This window comes from Dipodomys ordii, unplaced genomic scaffold (assembly GCF_000151885.1).
Source record: "Dipodomys ordii isolate 6190 unplaced genomic scaffold, Dord_2.0 Scaffold32, whole genome shotgun sequence".
NCBI lineage: Eukaryota > Metazoa > Chordata > Mammalia > Rodentia > Heteromyidae > Dipodomys > Dipodomys ordii.
In genome coordinates this window covers 631,833-653,306 of record NW_012267248.1, presented here as the reverse complement: position 1 = coordinate 653,306, position 21,474 = coordinate 631,833, and the positions used below count along the sequence as shown (strand labels likewise).

General features: G+C 40.6%; 1 protein-coding gene across 2 annotated transcripts; it reads right to left on the bottom strand.

Annotated features, from left to right (window-relative positions):
• Nucleotides 1–1,758: 1,758 nt before the first annotated feature.
• On the bottom strand, nucleotides 1,759–20,130 carry Irf4 (interferon regulatory factor 4). Of its 2 annotated transcripts, XM_013016710.1 has the most exons (9): nucleotides 20,083–20,130; nucleotides 18,535–18,809; nucleotides 17,244–17,430; nucleotides 16,358–16,443; nucleotides 15,560–15,704; nucleotides 13,259–13,366; nucleotides 9,782–10,135; nucleotides 5,766–5,878; nucleotides 1,759–3,497 (listed from the first exon to the last, which is right to left on the bottom strand). In XM_013016710.1, the coding sequence occupies exons 2-9, from the start codon at nucleotides 18,748–18,750 to the stop codon at nucleotides 3,354–3,356; spliced, it is 1,353 nt and encodes a 450-aa protein (XP_012872164.1). In that variant the 5' UTR covers nucleotides 18,751–18,809; nucleotides 20,083–20,130; the 3' UTR covers nucleotides 1,759–3,353. The 2 variants fall into 2 exon arrangements, with proteins under 2 accessions (XP_012872164.1, XP_012872165.1); XM_013016711.1 differs by lacking the exon at nucleotides 13,259–13,366.
• Between the last annotated feature and the right edge of the window lie 1,344 nt (nucleotides 20,131–21,474).

Sequence of the window (21,474 nt, the reverse complement as noted above, 5' to 3'; positions counted from 1 at the left end):
AAAATGATGAAGGTGGTAAGGTAGCCATTATGGTACCTGTACATGGATGTAGACAGTTACAAATGATTTAGGAGATAGGTAATAAAAATAGAGACCTTAAGCTTTGTGAGAAACATTCACTAATGGAGAAAAGCAGGCTGTTATTAGAGAGGACTAAAAGGGATTTGGTTTGTGTGTATATTTTCACTTTAAAAGTCATCAGCAGGGAAAAAATAAAATAATAATAAGCCTTCCTGGTGCAACAGATCAGCCAACATAGGGTGCGTGAGTGCTTACAACTTCCTATGTCTTCCAGAGAAGGAAGGCAATAGTAAAACAGGGCCAGGAAGTCTCCCAGATGCCCAAGCAGGCTTCAGATGCCAAGTGATTCTTTCCAATCAGGCTATAGGCTTCCTTGCTGGGTCTCAGCCATACCATCAGTGCCACTCAGTCCTCAGCAGGTTGAGGCAGTCTCAAAATGAAGCAGTCTTTCTAGTTCAAATCATTGTTCAAGATACCCTGTTCTACTCATCTCCCTCTCTCCCAAGGTGTGTGTATACATATGTATGTTGGGGTAGGGGTGGGGAGTATCTACGTTTCAGTCTAGAATTGATCATCTGGTTTTCTACGGTGTTCCAGACATTAATTGCTACCCAGTTTTGCTAAACATGAAATCTCAAAAAGAAATAAGCCAAAAACTATATGAGATGGCTCCATTTTCTCTGTGATCCAAGGCTCTTTAGCATGAGTACTTAAACTCTTTCAACATCATCTTCTAGTGAGGACAAATTAAATTTGACTGTATGCATCTCAATATATCACAAGGAATGAGAGAGCCATTCCTTTCCAGAGGCCTGAGACAGCTGTCAGGTTCCTCACCTAACCATATCATAGATCACTCCCCATAGATCCCTCAAGATTGAAAGTTAGTATACATAGCTATAGAGAGAGACAGGAGGCACGGCTCAAGCCAATAGACATTTTCCTGAAAATACAGCTCCATTGTTAAAGCAGCACAATATTAAAGAAAACTAGAAAATACATGTACAACAGACATCTGCTTCAAGAATGAGGATCTATGGGTTCTGCGGAAATCCTGAAGAGAACTTAGGTGAACTGCTAGAGTGGAATGAAATATTCTCTAGTGAGTTTGGAACCATGTTGGAGGCCCCAGAAAGTAACAAGCTCTAGTTTTATCTTCATCTTGTTTTAGGATAGGGATAATATACCCCCAAATACCTTACATCTATAAGATGTATAAATTACTGCAGCTCATGAGACACAATATGCTGACAAACATTTCCATGCAGAGTGTTAAGTTAACGACAAACCTTAAACCCTACTGGGCACATTGCAGCAGAATTCAATGCCTCTACAAGAAGGAGGTAAGTATTTACTGTTAGGTACATAGAACATGGCATAAAAATGTATGAACTCCTTCCCCCATGGTATAACCCCTGTTTTCACTATATTTAATGTCAATGCCCTGTATTTTGTATATACATTTTTTGTAATTTGGGGAGGGGAAGGTAAATAACAAAATGCTGAAATAAGGATACAGGTTGACCCATTGTATCATTGAGATGTACAAGACACTGTTGAAAACAAACTTTACAACTTGGTAGGGAGAAGGGAGGAGTTGGGGAGGTGGGGAGGGAAGGGATGGTAGGCAAAAAACAAAGGAGAATGTCACAATGCTTGATAGGAAATGTACTCATTACCTTACTCATGTAACTGTAACTCCTCTGTACAGTATTTTTACAATAAAAATGGATGAACTCAAAGTTTTTTTTAAAAGTTTATATGTATTTATAGAAAACAAATGTGTTGAAGGAATAAGCTGAGTTATTCTTGTAGAGACTTTTAGGGAAGAAGATTTAAAGATAGGAAAAATAGAAGAGATGCTTTTCATTTATTTTTCCTCTTCTAGATTCCTTACATTTTTCTGAAATGTGTTATTTTAGTCTTAAGAAAAAAAACCTTTCTTAAGAGTAAAAAAACACAACAACATTTGAATGCTTCATACTTAAGGAACTTGATAAATGTTTTGCCCTATATAATACGAGGGATATAGCAGGCATTCAGTATGTGCTTGTGGGATGAACTAAAGAATGAAGATAGAACAAGAGTGGCATGTATTTGAGAACTATTGCCTCTTGCTGTGACTGGAAGTAATAGTGATTGTTTTGTAGTTGGAGAAAAGTACTTGAACTTAGAGCCAACAATCTAAACAAAACAGATAAGAAAACAAGAGGTCAAATTTACAGAAACAATTGGCTATCTTTGGGATGCTATAAGAGAATGTATTTGGAAAAAGCACAGTAATTTTAAGGCCTGATCAAACTATTATTGGCATGAGGAAGCATCTAATATACAAAATAAGCAGAAATCTCCCTCTGAGTGGCAGCTGCATAGTCAGCTGAGGCCTGCCAGGGTGTCCTAACAAAGCTCATCAACCTGAGTTGCTGACTCCTCCCCTTTAGTGTTGCCATGGTACTACCAATAGCCCAACAAAACAAACAAAAAGAGGGGAAATGTCACAGATCTTTAAAAATATATCCATTAGTAGTTAGGTTGTTGTTCTTTAAGAAAAAGTCTTACCAATAATTCAAAAGAATGTGACAGAGACAAAAAAACCCACAAAGTAACAGAAGAAATCCTCTTAACTAGTTATTATTAGATTGTATGACAGATAAAATAGGCCATGCAAGAGTAGCCCTAATAATTTTTGGCTCAAGAAAATAGTAACACTCCATCTACAGTCTTCCAGAAAAACCCACGGAGGAAGCAGTGGTATTAGGGGCAGAGACTACCCTGAATATACCCAGGCTCACTCCTGGCACTATAGTCCAGCCTCAGGCTAAGGACCTCAGTCTGGGGTCCTTTCACTCAATGAACTTTCTGACAAAAACTATGGCCCTTATATCTATGAGTATATTTGGGGGGCAGGGAACAGAGTAGTCTCCTATTCAGACCTTACTTCCCTGAGAAATGGAACATTTAACTGTTCTCATGATCAGATTCAAAGATCAATACTGAAAAGCAAGGTTTCTCTGTTTTAAGAAAGAACTAATCTTCACAAGATTGAAAAAAGCACTTAAGTCAATGTAAACACATTAGTAGGTCAATTTTCACAGTTATTTGTGATGGCACTCACTAAGACATTGGAATAATCTACTTGTCATGCTGGGAAATTATCATTTATTCTGGAAGAAGCTTGATTTTCAGTCAGATGTAGATGCTGCTGCACATCTTCTTGCTGCATTTTCCTCCACTGTGGAAGTGAGACCCCTCTGCTTCTAAATTCCTCAGAAGAAACTGAGAACTGTCAGCAGAGCCAAATATTTACACTGAAACAAATTATTTGACAATGTTCATTCCTGAATGGAGGAATGGCGGATTGATCTGTGGTAGTCCTCAGGACTGCTAATGTGCTCAGGTAAATCATAGCCTCTCAGGAAATGTCCACTGTTTTGTTGAGCAAAATAATATAGCTGTCTGGCTAGCAGAGGTTCCACCTTTAATAAGACATTTAAGAAAGATGTTACTGAGATATTCTTTTAACATCCTGAAGTTGGCTCATTATGAAATAACCCTCAAATTCTAAAGGTTAAAGTTTAAGTGAAATATAAAGTTGCATTTTGTAACACATTAAAACATTTCATATTTGGAACCATTGGAAAAGCCAGTTTTGGTTAGCCCTTATACAAAACAACCTGTAAATAGAATCTATTTAGTTCTGAGTTTCAATTGAGACTACAATTAAAGATGATACGCTTAACCAACTCTATCTTTCATTTTACTTTTAATTAAGATTGAACATTATCAGATGAATGGGCAAATTAAAGACCAAGTAAATTTCAGAGTAAGTCTAATTGTGACCGCAGTTTGACAGGCTGCAGGGCTCACCCAAAATAACTTATGATCATAGGTAAGGTTCATAATTTTAAATCAAAGGTAAAATAAAAAGCAACAAAATTCAATGTAGACACAAGTTGTTAGTTATGAGTGTGGATCACATTCATCAAAACAAAAATCAACATTTGGTTTTTAAGACTGTTATTTAAGACTGTTCTTATGATAAATGAATGTTAAAAGCTATTTATATGAGCTTTTTCTTATGGCATCAGAGACAAGCTGAATATTCTTGATAAGGCAATCATGCTATTAAACTGAGTCTTTTTGTTTTTGATACATGATGACCAGCATAAATCCTTTGTAAGTACCTGGAATTAATTAAACCCATTTTAAAATTAAATTTTTAAATTTAATTAATTGCTTTTCATTATGCCAGTCCTGGAGCTTGAACTCAGGCTTCATATTCTTGCATGGGTTTTTTACTAAAAGATGGTGCTCAACTACTTTAGTCATACCTCTACTTCCTGCATTTTGCAAGTTAATTAGAGATAAGAGTCTCACAGAATTTTCTGCCTTGGCTGGCTTCAACCTGTGACCCTCTGATCTTATTCTCTGGAGTACTCAGATTATAAGTTTGAACCACTAGTACTTTTACAAAGCCATTTAAAAAAATTCAACTCATGTGTAGGGCATGTTTAATTTCTTTTTGAGGGGTACCTTATTTGGCTACCCTTAAGGAAAGCTATTGCATCCCTGTAAAATCACAACAAGGCTTCACTTTATCATCTACTTCTTAAGTGTTATTTATTAATTCAAGTTTTTAAAACAATCTTTGTTGCCAATAGTTATATGAATTATTATATCAATCACTGGATATAATTCATGAGAAAAGGCTAAATTCCAGGATTATGTTTCTGTTGGTTTGTTTTTTGTTTTTGTTTTTGTTTTTATAATCAAGAAGTGGGGTTGTATGGTCAAGATCAGGTTTAAGAGTGTTTGGTTTCTAATAATGGGAATGGGATGAGAGCCTGTTTTCCTTTTTATAAAAATGTTGTTTACTCATCATAGCTGCAGCATCTTAAACAGTGTTAGAGGAAGGACTAATCATTTGGATTTCTTGAAAGATTCAGCTTCCTCAAACAACATGTCCAAGAACTAAATAATACCTAAAAATTTGGGGCATGCATAAACAGGCAGCTTCCCAGTTAGAAAAATACTTGCTTTTTAAAGGAAAACAATGTTCACAAGACAGCATTCGTTCTCAGTGGTACTGAGGTTTGAAGTGACCTTCTACTTGGTAAGCAAGTACTCTATGCTTGAGCCATATCCCCACATCTTTGTTTTTCTTACGTTATTTTTCAGATAGGGTTTTCTGATTTTGCCTAGGGGTCAGCTTCTAAAGGCAATCCACACTTAAAATTTGGGGACAAGCATATATCACCACACTAAACTTAGGGAAGTAGACTCTGGCTAATTTCTTTTATCTGGGCTGGCCATGAATCATAATCTTTCCAATCTCTATCTCTCCTTTAGGAGAGGGTGTAGTACTAAAGTTTGAGCTCAGGGCCTTGTGCTTATCCATGTCCCACAAACAGCTAGACACAAGAGAATGTTAAAGAACAACTTCTAGTATTCATCCTTTTAATCCCTGTAGTACTAAAATGTAACAATTTGAAAAATAAAGAAAGATGGGATGAAAGCCCTAGTATTGTGATGACCGGGTCTTAGGTGAATAGCATGTGGAACCTGTGTTGTGCTGATCACTGGACCTCACTTCCTCCTGTTCTATTTTGAGGTTAGATTTATTTTCCCAGGTCACTTGACATTTGCTTTTCACTTGAGACTTCTCTAAATTGGACTTTATTCTTGGTAAAGAATAGGAAAACTCACTGGTGTGTAATTCAATGAAAATGTAATGCAATACTCACGTGGGCTGTGATGAGCTTCCTCTGCCTCTGGGGGTCTGGAAACTCCTCCCCAAAGCACAGAGTCACCTGGAATCTTGGCAGGGGCCGGCCATGGTGAGCAAAGGGCTGCAGCTCTGTGAACCCACAAGAAAAAAAAACCCTACTTAGAAACCCAGTAAAGTAGCTAAACAGGAAGCAAGAGCTGCCTGTGATTCTTCACTGTGAGAAGCATTGGGTGGTACTGTTCCTCTAAATAGGTCCCTGAAGGAAAGAGCAGACCCCAAGTACAAAAATCACATGTACATGTATGCATTTCCTGATAAAGAAACATATAATGATAGTTCTATCAGAGAATATGGCCTGAAATTATGAACACTGCTCTGCAGCATTGGACCCACAAGGAAGCAAAAGGTTGCCAAAAGGTGTGAAGGAGGCGGGAAAGAAAAAGAAAAGTCAGGAAAAAGAGGGAATACACTTTTGTTTTTTAAAATTGAGAGTTTTTTTTACCTCCTAGAGTTATTTAAAAACACCCTTGCATAACTGCGGAGGCCACACTATCCAGTAACTGCTCCCAGAGCATCTAGATCTCACGCACCAGCTAACAATTGCTGCATCTCAGTACTAACATCTAGACCCCAAACTGTAGAACTGAGTAGACAGGAACAGAAAAATAATCAGAAGAGGTAATGATAAAGCCTCACTGGCCCTTGTTCTGGTGGATATGGATATGCTAAAGCCACTGTTCTTATCTAAATATACAAAACAACAGGGACATTGTTAGAAAAATATATACCCAAGGCCTAGGGGTATATGTAGCTCAGTGGTAAAGCACTGGCTTCACATCCTCAGTGCCTTGGGTTCCCTACTTAGCATGCCAATAAAGGAGGAGGAGAAGAAGAAATACATGTGCTAAACACTGATGATTCATGCTTCTAATCTTAACTAATCAGGAGCCTGAGATGTGAGGATCTCAGTAACAATCCAGCTGATTACAGACAAATACTGAGACTCTTATCTCCAATTAAATGGCAAAAACTAGAAATAGATGAATACATCTGAGTTCAAGCTGCAGCCTTGCAAAATAATAACAATAATAATAATAGTAATAGTAATAATATAAAAGAAAGGAAAAGAAAAAATGCATGTGTCCAACTTCTGGTGTTTAGCCCTGTTAACAGATTCAAGAGAGTTTTTAGGCCTGGATCTGGATGCTATGGTTTTATGTGCAAAAGAATAGAATTTATACGGTTGATACTTATACAGAGTAGAAGTGCAACTGTGGTTGGTCGTCATCAGATGTGCACCCTCAGCTATGCTTTTGGGGACTGTCCCTGGCAGGATGCAAGTCCTCAATTGGTAGATATCAAAGATTCCACTGCTCTCTGCAGCTGAAGTATTTCTAGCTAACTTACAACACCATTTGACTTCCTGCTTTCTCTTTTCCTTCTTCTTCCAGAATTCAAATTAAACACAACAGACTTAGAATATGTAAAACACATTAACACTGTTGTGGCCTGAAAGCATACCTATAGAAGCTAATAAGAGTGGTAAGTTGGTCCAATTCTCTAAAAAGCCCTGCTTCAAATGCTTGCTAACACAAAAATGCTCGATGGAAACTTTTAACTATGTGGAGGCTGGCCTGCCCATCTGTTGTGTCTCAATGTCCTGCTTGAACATAAGTAAACCTCAGAGATTCTAGGCAAAACAAACAAACAAACAAAAAAACACAGGCCCTGGTTACATAGGGAGAAAAAGAAAAGAGGAACAACTCTTTCTTGTAGATAACTATTAAACTCTATACGAATCAATCTGCAGCCTGAGGATGATGTCCTTCTGTCACACCTGCTTCTCTCCTGCACCCACATTACTTGTGAATCTGTGACTCAAAGCGTAACTTACAGATCAATCACAATGTAGGATTCTACTTCCTTTAAACATGCTTGGTAAGAGAAACTCAGAGAAACAGTGATATATTCCTTGGATTCCTTAATCTTAAAGCCCTCTCCCCACCCATGGTGTGTGTTTGAATCCTCTGAGGAAACTCAAACTGGAGAAGTAGTACTACCTTCCAGGACAGAGTTATAAACATTTCAGATGTTCCTTGGCATAAACACTTGTCCTGACACCAATACATAAAATGCAGTATGACCAAGACTTGGAAGTGATCTGTTGCTTAGGAGTAAGACCTTGGCCTAAAGTACCTTAACCATGCAGCTGCCTTGGGGGAGTCAGAGCTAATTCACCTTCTACCTTCTAGTGTCCCACCTCTGTGTCAAGAGCTTTGTCAAGAGCTTTTATCTAGAGACACATTTATTTGGGGGCACTAAAAGAATTTAAATAAACAAGGAAATTTGGGTCAGACACTGGCACTGAGCTAATAGGTGCTTCATATTTTTATTGAAAATGAATAGAATATAGAAGCACCTTCAAGAACTAGCTTCCTACTCTTGGGTTTATATCCAAAGGATGGAGATAAAGTAAGCATGTTAAAGGGCTATCTGCACATACTGAAGCACTGTTCATAATAACCTCATTCAAAGAAGCCAAGATAAGGAATGTACCCAAGGGCCTAGAAAGAGATAAATGGATACAGAGAATGTGATATGGTATGTGTGTATCACTAAGACGTGTGTATATCTGTAAAGAGAAGGTAAACCTGTAATTTGTAACAGCATAGCTAAACATGAAGGGAATTATGCTAAATGAATTAGGCTCACATAGAAAGACAACTAGGGCTAGATTTCACATGTAGAATCTAAAATAGTTGAAATCATGAAAGCAGGGTGGAATGGTGGTTATCAGAGGTGGGGGAGGGAGATGAGAGTGGCTATAGATCAAATAATTTCAGTTATACAGGAGAATAAGTTCAAGAGATCTGTATACATCCTTGAGACATTAACAATGCATTGTATATTTGAAAATTGCTAATAGCAGACTTCAAACCTCAACTAGTGTTTTTATTACCTCCCTTATAAAAGATATGTGTGTGTGTGTGTGTGTGTGTGTGTGTGTGTGTGTGTGTATGAGGTAATGTGTTTGTTAACTAGCTTAGCCCAATTTGGCCATTCTATGCTATGTACATATTTCAGAACAATATGCTGTACACAGGTGAGGGGAGGTACGTGCTTAGAAAAGGGAAGGTGCATGAAAAACCAAAGCCATGGGGTATTTCAAGAAGGGAATGTGTGAAACAATAGGTTTAGAATAAAAGGGCCCAAACTAGCCATATTAGGTAGGTAGGACAGCTTTTTCCACCCAAGCTTCCCACATCTATATGGCTAAGTGTTCCCTCTGGATGAAGTTAAACCAGATCTGGTCAAAGATTTCACAAAAGCCAGTCCAGGGCTAATTCAACTTTACAATATGAAAACTAGGGCAATAAAAAGTGTTGGAAAGTATGATGAGACACAATTGTATATGATAGAGAACATAAAGACTTGTCATCATTTCTCTCTAGCTCAATCAGTTCAGTACATGCTTAGACTTGGTCCATCTGTTGGTAATATCTGCATAGACAACACATCTCATAACCAAGAATGTGCTTCTAACCTTCATGATTTTTTTTTGAAACCAGAAAAGAGCTGAACCCTCAGGAGATAAGCTTGTGGAGAGCACACTACAAATAAAACCTGAACCTTATGAAGAAAACTACCTCTGAAAACCAAAATTGAAAGGTATCAGCTTAGTATCACAACTACCATGGCTATTTCATCCAGACTCTTCTTTGTGCCTCTTTGCTGATATGGGGAGCAAATGGCAGGCAGACAGAGGTAAGATAGGAACCCAAAAGGAAGTCTATTTTGGTATGAAGTCCACTGGGCACTTAATAGGAGTTAGAGCACTATTTGGGAAAAGAGGGACCCTGTCATGTTTGGACTCCCATGGTTGGTGCTATGGAATGCAAGAGGGCAATCAGGCAAGAAAGTATACCTACAGTGACATCTTTCGATTGAAGGATCAATAGGAATCCTACTTCTCTGATAAAAACAGCCAAAATTGATAATTACTCTCTAATCCAAAAGATGTGTATGTGTTACCTGACAGAAACTGCTGTGTGTCAAAGAGCTTGCAGGTCTGGTCTCTCTCCAACTTGTTAGGTCGATCACTGCACAGCGCCAGAGGTCCATCCCAGTAGATCCTGCTCTGGCACAATCTTTTGGCATAAAGCCCATCTGGGGCCATCCACAGGACCACACCCCTCTCAAGGTGACTCAGCAGCTTTTCAATGTTCTTCCTCTGCCCACTGTCTTCTGGGTAAGGGAATAGGACCTGGTCCAGGTTGCTAGCATCATAGGTATGTCCATGGGAAATTCGGCAACCTTCGGGGCTGGAAGTGGTTAGTTCTTTCACCAAGATTTCTCGGTAGTACAGGCAGATGTGCAGCCGACAGTCTGAAAACACAGAGCTCTGGAGTCAATGCTGTTGGGTCTGGGCCAACCACCACCATGCCCAAAGACTCAACCAGAGTGAAGGACAGAATATTAAATCTCAAGATGCATCAGGATCAAGCAAAAAGTTTCAGTGTCAAAGAAGTCTGGGAGAACATTATACTCATAAAAATTATGCTGAATTGAAATCCCATTGTATAACTACTTACAGATAGTTTTTAAAAATTAAAAAAAGAAGTCGGCTGGAAAGGTGGCTCAGCGGTAGAGTGCATGCCTTGCAAGCATGAGGCCCTGGGTTCGATTCCTCAGCACCACATAAACAGAAAAAGCCGGAAGTGGTGCTGTGGCTCCAGTGGTAGAGTGCTAGCCTTGAGCTGAAGAGCTGAGGGACAGCGCCCAGACCCAGAGTTCAGGCCTCATGACCGGCAAAATAAATAAAGAAAGAAAGAAGTCTTAGAGATGCTGTATGCCTTATTTTCACCATTGAGGATTCCAGGAGGTTAGTGCATTCAATACTTAAAGAAGCCCACACAGAAACTTACTTGTCTAAAAAAAAAAAAGAAAAGAAACTTACTTGTCTAACTCAGCAGTTTCCACATGTATGTGACCATGTATTCTATTTTCTTGTGAGGGGAGCATATCTTTCACCAATTTTATGCAAAGCAGGAAGAACCTTGGTTAATAACATTGCTTTTGAATGATGATGATGAAAAGAGTAATAATATTTGTATATGAAATTCTGTCATGTGTCACTGGGTGAGAATTATTTAAATGAATTGAGTTTGCAGGTAGATTTTAATTTCTACTAGCAAAAATAATTATGAAAGCACCAGTGGCTCACACCTTTCATCCTAGCTGCCTACAGGAGGCTGAGAGTTGGAGGATCATGCGTTTAACACAGAAAATCAGAAAAACTGAGAGATTCCATCTCCAATTAATCAGTAAGAACCCAGGCTGAAGCATGGCTTAAGTGTCAGTGTCAGCTCTGAGTAAAAGCCAAGCAAGCTTGAGGCTCTGAGTTCAAGCCCTAGCATTGGCACATTCACATTCATACACACACACACACACACACACACACTATATATATATATACATATATGCATATACATCATATATCTACATATATAATATATGAATAGATAATATGTCAACATACCTCCAACTTCCTATAATATTAATATGATGTGGTCAGGTAAAAATTATACACGTAAGTTTAAGGATAGGACCTAGGCTTTAAGAGTAGTGATAGGGTGATGGTAAATGGTATTTTTATTTTCCACTTTTGTTTTTCCCAATTTTAAACTAATTTTCTACTATATACATATATGTATGTACATATATGTGCATGTGTATGTACGTATCTAATGGATATATAGACAAATATGATTCTTATGGGGAGAAATCAGTGAGAAAAATGCTCTAAGAGTCAATGGTTAAGGCTGAAATCTCACTAAGTTTTGTGTTTTAATTTTGAATATATCTCTAAAAATGGGTTTTCTAAAACTTTAAGACAAATTAAATTTATTTACAATAGTTTTGCTGAGTTCATAAATCTCATTAAAGTATCAACCATAGACAGAACGTCCCAAGCTAGATTTGCAAAGGACCCCTTAACTGAGTTCCTGGATTGAAGGGTCACTGGGAAGCACAGTTCTGTAAGAGATGCACTCAGGTTCATAACTAATTTCTCTTATGCATACCAGAAAAGAAAACCACAAAAGTCTCTTATTCCTCAATGACAGGTTTTGAGATGTAACCCATATCACTGTCTTTTCAATTTCTGCCACCGTAAACAGCTAGTCAGGTGGTTCACTGATGATAGTGGGTGTTGACCATCAGATGTGACTTTCAGGGTAGGTTTCATTTCATTTAATGTCATCAGAAATCATGAAATTGAAGACATATAAATAGCTGTTGGTTTCCTATTCTTCAAATACCCACACAATTCTTACATGATTAAGGCAAGACTTGCTCCTCAGAAATGCCTTCCCCTAGAGGATACCCACAGTTATTCTATTCTAAGCACCTCAGAAAAAGGCTAAGCCTCTCAGAACTTCAGATTTAGGCGTATATGGAAGGAATTGAAAGGTAGACTGCTCTGGGAACCAGGAAAGTTCCAACTCTCTTCTCCTTGAAACCTTTAGAACTTAGTATTCTTATCACAGAGCCAGTGGCAAGATGTGATTTCTGAAGTTATTCATTTTTAATATAAATTCACATTCTTCTTAAAACAATTAAAATTATCCTCAAAAGCATAGATAGAGTGATAGAAATACATGCTGTGCAATCTGTGATAGCCTTTCTTAAAATAGATAAGCTTTTCCTGGTACATGGATTCTTCTAAAAATGGAAATTTACAATTAAAAACAGATCCATACTTGTATGGATAATTAAAATGTATACTCTTTTGGGGCACAATGGTGGCCTACATCTGAAATCCTAGTTACACAGGAGGATTGTGATGTGAAGGCAGCCTAGGCAGGAAAGTCTGTGAGACTCTTATCTCTAGTTAACCACCAAAAAGACAGAAGTGGAGCAGTGGCTTAAGTGATAGTGTACTAGCTTTGAGCAAAAAAGGCCCAGGAACAGTGTCCAGGCCAAGCTGCAGGGCCAGCATACACACACACACACACATACACACACACACACACACACAAATGTCATGGAGAACTAGTGCCCAAGATCCATGTCCTGTTTGAGGCTTAACCTTGGACAGATGGACAGCTTTCTGCAATGAGAAGACTTCATGCTTTTCTAAAAAGCTATCCTATTATGCGAATGTTGACTAAAGGAATTTTTTTAAATGAGTGTTTGCACATTCCTAGAAATTCAGAGAAGTGTCAATAGAGAAATTAGAACGACTCTATCAGTGTTTGGAACTATTATCAGAATCACAGGCTAGCTGGCTTTACTTCTAGATTTTTTTTTAACTTCTAGATTTTCCAGCATGCTCTTTATTGACCGTGGTGATTACACACCCTGGGTGCCAGGATATATCTGTATCCACTCCTGACCCCAAGGGTGCAACGTGAGTATTTAAATCCATGCCACAACTACCCCAGGTGAGTATGGCCAAGCAGAGGCTGGTCTCCCATGGGTGACTCCAGAAGCAAGTGCAGCACTCACCTGAGAGCGCCAGGGCTTCAGCAGACCTTATGCTTGGCTCTATTGGGATTCCAGGAGCCTGAGATTCAGGTGGGGCACAAGCATAAAAGGTTCCTGTCACCTGGCAACCTGCATTTGCAAATAAAAATCAGATGATGTCTAAGCAGTGTCTGAGTTGTTTGACTGCACTGGGCTTGGGAAGGAGGACCTGGGCCCCACTGCCTTCCAACGAAAGCCCAGCTCTAAGCACCTAAAAACAGAGGGCACCTGGTTGTGAAGCAAAAGCAGGTCATATCTAGTAGGAAAAACCAAGTATGTAAGAGGAAGGAATCATTGTTCAGCTTCGAAAGGAAACTCAGAACTCTCTCCCTTTCTCTAATCAAAAAGGTTGATTAAAAAGTAACAAGTTGTTTAGTCCACAACTTAATTTTGTTTACTACTTCTGGACTCAGGAGAAAATAGAAACATTGTTCCTGCATCCTAGTATGCATACACTACATTAGATATAAACAGACATGGCTGGAATATAAGTTAGTGGTACAGAACTTCTCTAGCATATGTGAGGCCCTGGGTCTGATCCCTGGCACTGAACATGAAGCTAATTTTGCTGGCACTTCATTTAATGTTATCCATGCATTGAAACACATCCATCCATTCTATTTACATGCAATCTAAAATTTGATTGCTCCTTTCCTATTGTTATTATTTTAATACAGTTTTGTGCATTTGGCCAAAGCCTAAAATTTCAAATACTAGTTTAATGTGAGTTGATTCTTCTACTGCAAACTAGAAAAACACCCTTTGCTTCAAATCACTCTTTAAACCTGAATAAAATTTAATTTCAATTAGACATGGTACTAAATATAAACATTAAATAATGATATACTTGTTCAATGCCAGAAGTCAAGAATGATGGGGAATGAAAGGAAAAGGAAGTGACAACAAGGAATTGTGGAGGACCAAACATTCCAAGAACACATGGAAGTATCAGTGTGGACCCATCTCTGGACTCCTATTTGCATAACTAACTCTAAAGTCCTAAAAGGCTTGTTATTATCCATTGGACACACATTGAGAAAAGTCTTTTGTTCCTAGAAAACTATTTCTGCTACACGGTCTCAGTTTTATGTTTGTAGGACTCTTGTGGGCATGAGACCAGATATAATCCAGAGTAAGTCCTTGGGTACCCAATACTAGCTAAGCTCCTGTAGAGATATTTTGTATTTTTATTTTTCATGGTGGTTGTCTATTCCCTTCACCTTTAATAGTTACTGCTTTTAATGCTAAAAAAACAATTACAATGCACATATCACTGCAAAAGAGATGTATACTGACTCAATAATCTTCCTATATTCCCATACAGCCGATGTACACACATTTTCCAAATGGGAAGAAAGAAATAGATTAGTGAGATTATATGACCCTTTGTCAGTATTAAGGGACAAACCAAGAGAAAGGACTGTCCCAATCTCTTCCCTTTTCCCTAGGATCACAATTAGAGCTTAAAATCATTCAGGGAGGATGAAAAAATATTAACCTATTAACCAGATTGTTTTATATATATATATATATATATATATATATATATATACACACACACACATATATATGTAGGCATATATATAACATATATTACATATAGTATGTGTATATATAAGCATATATATGTATACATATGTATATAAAATATATATATAAATTTATTAAAATATAATAAATATATATTTTAATATAATAACTTATACAGTATTACATATATCTATATATGTATCTATATATCTATATATGTATCTATATATCTATACATGTATCTGTCTAAGGATATAGATACATATGTAAATGTATGTAATACTGTATATATTATTATTAGAGATATAGATGCATATAGAGATAGAGTTATAGCTAGGTTGACAGATTGTCAGCTGACATCCCTGGTCTTATGTGGAAGGTGGGTTTTGTCTTTAAAAATCTAGAATTGATTCTCTTTTCTGTCTTACTGTATGTGCTGGGCACATAACTTACATTCTGTGAACTTCCGTGATCTCTATTTAAAATTTTTACATTTCACCTGTTTAGAATGATCTCTGGGGTTTTAATTAAAGTCTTACATGGGGAGGGGTCCAATATGGTTTCTGAGATCCTATTCGTCTCTGAGGACTTTAGTAGCCAAAAGGACAAAATATTCACCACCCCCATTAGCTATAAAGATCTTTCTGGAAGCCTCTGGGAAGGGGAAAGCCAAGTGGTGCTGTTTAGGAGGACTGCTTGGGATTTCCCTAGCCAAAGTTTGTTCTTCTGCCTCATGACTGGCACACTCCTTACCATTTTCACAAGTTGGGCCTTGCCAATGGTGGCCACGAGCACCAAATGTCACAGGACATTGATATGGGATTTCTGGGTGTGGCTGTTCAGGGACATAATCTCTCCAGCTTCTGTCATGGGGTGGTACCATGTAGTTATGAACCTGCTAAAGAAACACAAGAATTGCTGAGATGAAAGTATTGGAATGAAGGTGCATACCTATCCCCAAACTCTTCAAGGAATTTCCTTTTTGGCTTAAAGCCAAATCATTTTATCCAAGCCAAAGTCTGGGAAAAAGTGTTCATAAAACTAGGTAGAAAGTAGCTATTGAAGGTCAAAAAGCACAATGGAGACATTGTTGTAAAGTAACAAATCTGTGTAAAGTTTCATCATATGGTTCAGCCCTGCACCAAAAATACTGCAGGGAAATTTGCCTTCTTTTACCCACCAAAGCAAATAAAACAGAGCTGTAATTCACATCAGGAAGCCTGGAGAGATCAGCTGCCCTGTGGTTTCACATGATAGAGCACTACTTCCAAAACCTTTGACTTCTACAAAAGATATGCTTCCCAGGAAATTTGAGAATCCATAGAAGAAGCATATCCGACAGGCAGGACACACTCAAACTCCCCTATTCAACCAACAGGGAATGATGGTCACTTGGAAAGTGAAACATGTATTCAATGACCAGGGGTTGGTTTTATTCAGCTATTGGACCAGTCATAGCATACACTTAAGCCCTGCTAGTTTTGCTTGGGTTTTTCCCCTTATTGTAGACCCAGCCCATAGAATCCTGAAGCCCAGCATCCTCTTCTATACCTGGGCAGGGAGTGAGGTGTAAGGTGTCATGGTATATGGGTGGCCCATGGTCATCTGTGGGTCTTCCAGAGTAAGCTGCTTTGCTCCTGTGTTTGAGGAAAAGGGAAATGACACTGAGTGAAAAAAGGAGCTAACTGAACTAGATACAAAATCTTGGAAAAATACCTAAGGGCTGGATTCTTAGAATGTATAGTGCTGTGTGGAGAAATAAAGCATTTTTAACACCTCCCTTGAGTGCTTATTTCTCATGCCATTCAGCTGGTTATACAAGCTCTTACTTTTGTATAATAGGTAAAAAAGGAAAACCATGTTTAAATGTGTTTTATGATCAAATATTCTGTTCTACCAAACAGATGCTGCCCAGATGAGGTCAACTGTACTATTTATTTAAAATGAAAAATCACAGCTACTCTTGGATGCACTGGTCAGAAAGAAGGGCCCAGGGATCAGATTTTAATAAGGCATCCAGCTGACCATATTTTTTACTCTGAAGTTGGCATCTTTATTACTATAAATGTATCAACTTATGGGTGTCCATTATGCTTTCCCTTGTAGAAAATGGTTATTCATTAAAGGCTATTAGGTAGTTAAATCTAATGAGTCTTCTAGTTTTTGACTGGAAATTTGGCTCATATGTAATTGAATAGCCTAACTGAAAATATATACAATGCAAATATCTACAGAGAAACACACAAATTACGCTGCTCAACTATCATAGGATTTTCTATTTGTGACCTAGAGTATGTGGGCAAGGAGGCTGCTGGCCTTGAACATAGAGCAAGAGGCAACAGGCTACAGAAGAGCAAAAATAGCCTGAGAATGAAATTAAGACACTATAAGTGTGAGTCTGCCTTTATTCTGTGATCCACATTCAGAAAAGCCCTACCTTTCTTGGCTCCCTCTGGAACAATCCGGTACACCTTGTATGGGTCAGAAATATCCAGCTGGCTCCTCTCAACTAGTTCCTCAAAGTCATTGCTCTTGTTCAAAGCACACCGTAATCGTGTCTTCCAGGTAGGAGGGTCTGGCTTATCGATGCCTTCTCGGAATTTTCCTTTAAATAATGCCCAAGCCTAGTGGGAAAGGATGAAGAGTGTGAAAAGTCAAAACTCAAGTCTTAAAAACAAAAAGAATCAGGGGACCATATTCCTTAAAGAAAGAATGGTTCTTCAAATTTACACTGTTACTTACTTAAAATGAGGGTCAGAAAGACACGAGGGGTTCACTAGGTAAAGCATTTCTAACCTAAGCCCCTATCACTTTATATTTATAAAATGCAGGTTGAGCTTTGGAGACTCCTGAAATAGACTCTACCCATCCAGTACCTGAATTAAGTGTGGCCTAGACAGTGACCAAGAGCTGTGGTCAGAAAAGGTCCCCACAGAACATACCTGGATGGTCACATAGTCTTAGGTAGTCTGAGAGCAAATTCCCAGAGGAAATTCCCTCCCCCTGCCTTTCTCTGCCTGCATGAGGGTGCTGGGCTTCATAATTCACAGGTTCCAGTGCTGTGGGTGGGGGGGAAGTAGTCAGGAAGAGGATGGGGGAAAGGAAGGGAAAGAAAAGGAGAGGAAGAGAGGGAAAAGGGAAAGAGAGAGAAATAGGGAAGGAGAGGGAAGGAAAGAGAGGAAATATACAGAGATGGAACCAGATTTTGCAAACTGAATCTAAGCAGAAAAAAAACCAAAGAGAAAAACTCAAAGAGTAATTAGAAAAACAGGCACAGTGAGAAAGAAAACCAAGTAGACAGATAAGAGCTCTGACTAGTGCCAAGAGGGACAGAAGCACACAGGAGCCAAATGAGGCAGAGAGGGATCCAGAGGGCTCAAGACTTGGCTGGGAACTCAGGAACCCACAGAGCAGCAACCACGTGCCCTCAGGCCTTTGACCGCCTCCTGGACAATACTCCAGGGATATTCTGTTTCCTGAGCCCTCTGACTTCCTGGAAGTACTTGCTAAGGATTGAGAAGGGTTCTCCTTTGGGTGATCCTCCTTGCCTTCTTCCTTGGCGTTGCCCAAGTGCCACCTACTGCTCTTGGTCACTGTCACTAAGGGCTCAACCCGTCAGGGGGCACAACAACTGGCTAGCTGGGGATGAGGGGGAGGGGCAGTGGGGCTAAGGTCTGTCCGGGACTTCTTGCCTCTCATCTCATCCCCTCCCGCCTTGGGCTAGTGACCTTGAAGAGGGCGGCGTCCTCTTCACGGTTGTAGTCCTGTTTTCCTGCGTGCTTCCACGGGATGCGGAAGATGCTCTTCTCCTCGTTTTCCCACACCAGCCCAGGGTACTTGCCGCTGTCAATTTGGTCGATCAGCCACTGGCGGAGTTTCCCATTACCGCAGCTCACCGCGCTCATGCTGAACTCTCCACCTCGGCTGCTGCCCTCCAAGTTCATGCCCAGTGTGCCGCCTGCCGCCCTTGCGCACGCCTAGAATCTGACTTCACACTCTCCGGCTGCAAGGGTAGAGAGCTGCCCTTCAGGACTCGCACCACTCTCGGGTCACCCTGTCTCAAACCCTTCCCGCAGTGTCTGGAGTCTGAGGTATGGAAGCCTGAGCAGGCAGTGCCAGAATCCCCCGCAGGAGAAGGCACTGAAACAGACCATGGGAGAATCCCCTGAACGCTCACACTTCTGCCGCTGTCCGAGCCCTCCATGGATGCTTTCCTCCTTTTCCCCCTTTTCTCACACTCTGCGTTATTTTAACGCACCCCACAACCCAAGAGTTCTGGGATACACGCACTTTCCACACACTGCCCAATCCAGCCGTCCTACTTGTGGTATTCGGTTTGCACACTCACTTGTTCGGGTTCCTCTTTGCTCACCCCCAGTCCCTTTCCACTCTCGGGGGCTCTCCCTTACCCATGCCTCACTTCGCACTCCTTGGCTCCCACAAAGAGGCGACCTCACACGTGGAGGCTGGCCTGCCTCCAAGCTCTGAATGCAGGCTTTCCAGATGTGAAGTACCTAGCGGGCCCTCCCCTTATCTTTCCTCTTTAACCTCGTTTGATCCTCAGAATAATCTTAGCGCTCTCCAGCTAGCTAGGTTAAGCGAGCCCTGGAAGCAACAAGTGGTAAAGTGTAGCTGGAGTTTCTGCGTGTGGAGCGTCAGGAGCGGGGTAGGGAGGGAGGGCTGGGGGGCAGAGAGGGTGCTGCGGACGGCGACTTTAGTTCCCAGGCCTGGAGACAAACGAGATCACCGGGATGGGGTTGAGAGCCCCGCGCCGGGCTCAGAATCGCCCAAATGTGGAGCTTCTCCTCCCTCATCAACCAGGTAGCACACCAGAGCCTGGGGTGACTTTGGCCCCTTAATAACAAGGAGCGAAGGAGGGAGCCTCTAATTGGAGCCAAGGGATTTAGGGGCTGTCCTCTGGCGACATCGCTGGACGCTCCCCCTCCCCAGCCTTTCCCGGGTAGATTCCCTTGACTGCCCGCCTCAGCCACGCCAGGAGTCTTGATGGTTCCGTTGGCTCAGGCCTCCACGCGGGGGGCCTCCCCGGCGCAGGCTGGAGAGCAGAGTAGAGCGGCGGGATGCTCTAACCGCGCCCAGGAGCCTGCACCTGCGCCCCGGCCCGGCACAGACGGGTAGGAAACGGGCCGGGTAGGAAAGGGGCTCCCGACTCCCACTGAAGCTAGGGTCCCAGGCGCTGCTCTGAAATGGAAAGCAGACTCTATCCTTCCTCTCACGCCATCCTCACACTACTCCCCGGGTCTGATTTCTGGCCTTACCTCAGCCGGCACTCGGAGTTGAGAACAGCGGTGTGTCCCAAGTTCAAGTGGTGAAACTAAGAGTGAGGTGAGAAAGAGGAACTTTATAGAGGTTGAAAGCCGCGGTGGGGGCGGGGCGCGCGGCGGGGCGGGGCGGGGCGGCTCCGCCTGCGGGGTGGGTGGCTGGGGTTGCTAGCCCAGACCAGGGGCCCAAGGGGTGAGCCGGAGAGCCTGGGTGAAGACGGCCAACTGTGGCGGGGTTGGGGCCTGACCCTTGGCGCGTTGACCCCAGCGTGCGCGACCCCTGGGCCAGTCACTTCAATGCTGCTTCCTAGGAAGCGCAAGGCGCGAAATGAAGATCCTCTCTGGCAGGACCTGCCCCAAGTCTTGTAGAAATGAGTAACAGCTACGAGACCGCTATGTGGCTAGGGCGGGAAGTGGGAGGCTAGTAGTAGCAGGAGCCTGAAGGACTTCCTTTGCAAAGCTTATTGACAAGCATAGGTGAAGAGTTGGGGAGCACACTTTGCCTGGCCAATGTACAAAGAGAAGCCTGTCTTGGGTAGAATTTAGAGAAGACCGTCCTTATTAAAAAGTGAACACCTCTAATCATGGTTCAAATATTGGGTCTACATGTTTAAGATGCGTAAATACTTTTGCATCTATTAAACTGATGAGACGACTCAGAAAATGCATAGCAGTTCCAATTCTAGCAACATAAAAGTGCGGGGGGGGTGTTTATATACTTGATTACTTTGGGATATCAGTTCATCTGAAAATGATAATAGTATTAACCTCATTCTGGTGAGGCATCAGCGTCCGAAGCAGAAATCATATTTGAGTGTACTTAAAATTTTTACTTCATTTTCCAGGCTGTAAGCCTACAAAATGAACTCCCACAAGCTTGTGCCTTCTGACCTTTGACCAGATCATCTTGAATGCTCTGGTCCTGTTTATTTACTTAGTTTTTTTCAGGTAAATTATCAGATCTTCAGTTTCTATATGATTTCAGTTCACAACCCCAGCTCAACAGGCAATTTTTGAAAAACTTTTGATTTCACTTACTTCTCAGTTTTCTTTTCATCTTACATATTGAGTCAATGTCTCCTAATTGAGGAAACAACTAAATTGAGGCTGGAGAAAAAAAAAAAGGTGCAGTGAAGCACAGATTAGGTATGTTTTCCCTACTACTAAAGGACTTTCTCAGAAATTAACAGGATGCCCTGTATTTCACCCAAGTAAATTTTCCATGGTAAAAAAACAACAGTTTCCTTGGAAGAAAATTGTTGTTACAACTTGTTTTTCTTCCTTTCTACTTCTTTCACAGATTCATTCATTCAATAGATATTTTTGAGCATATGCTACTTTGTCAGGAGCTGTTATAAACACTTCAGGCACAATGTGACCAGATCACAG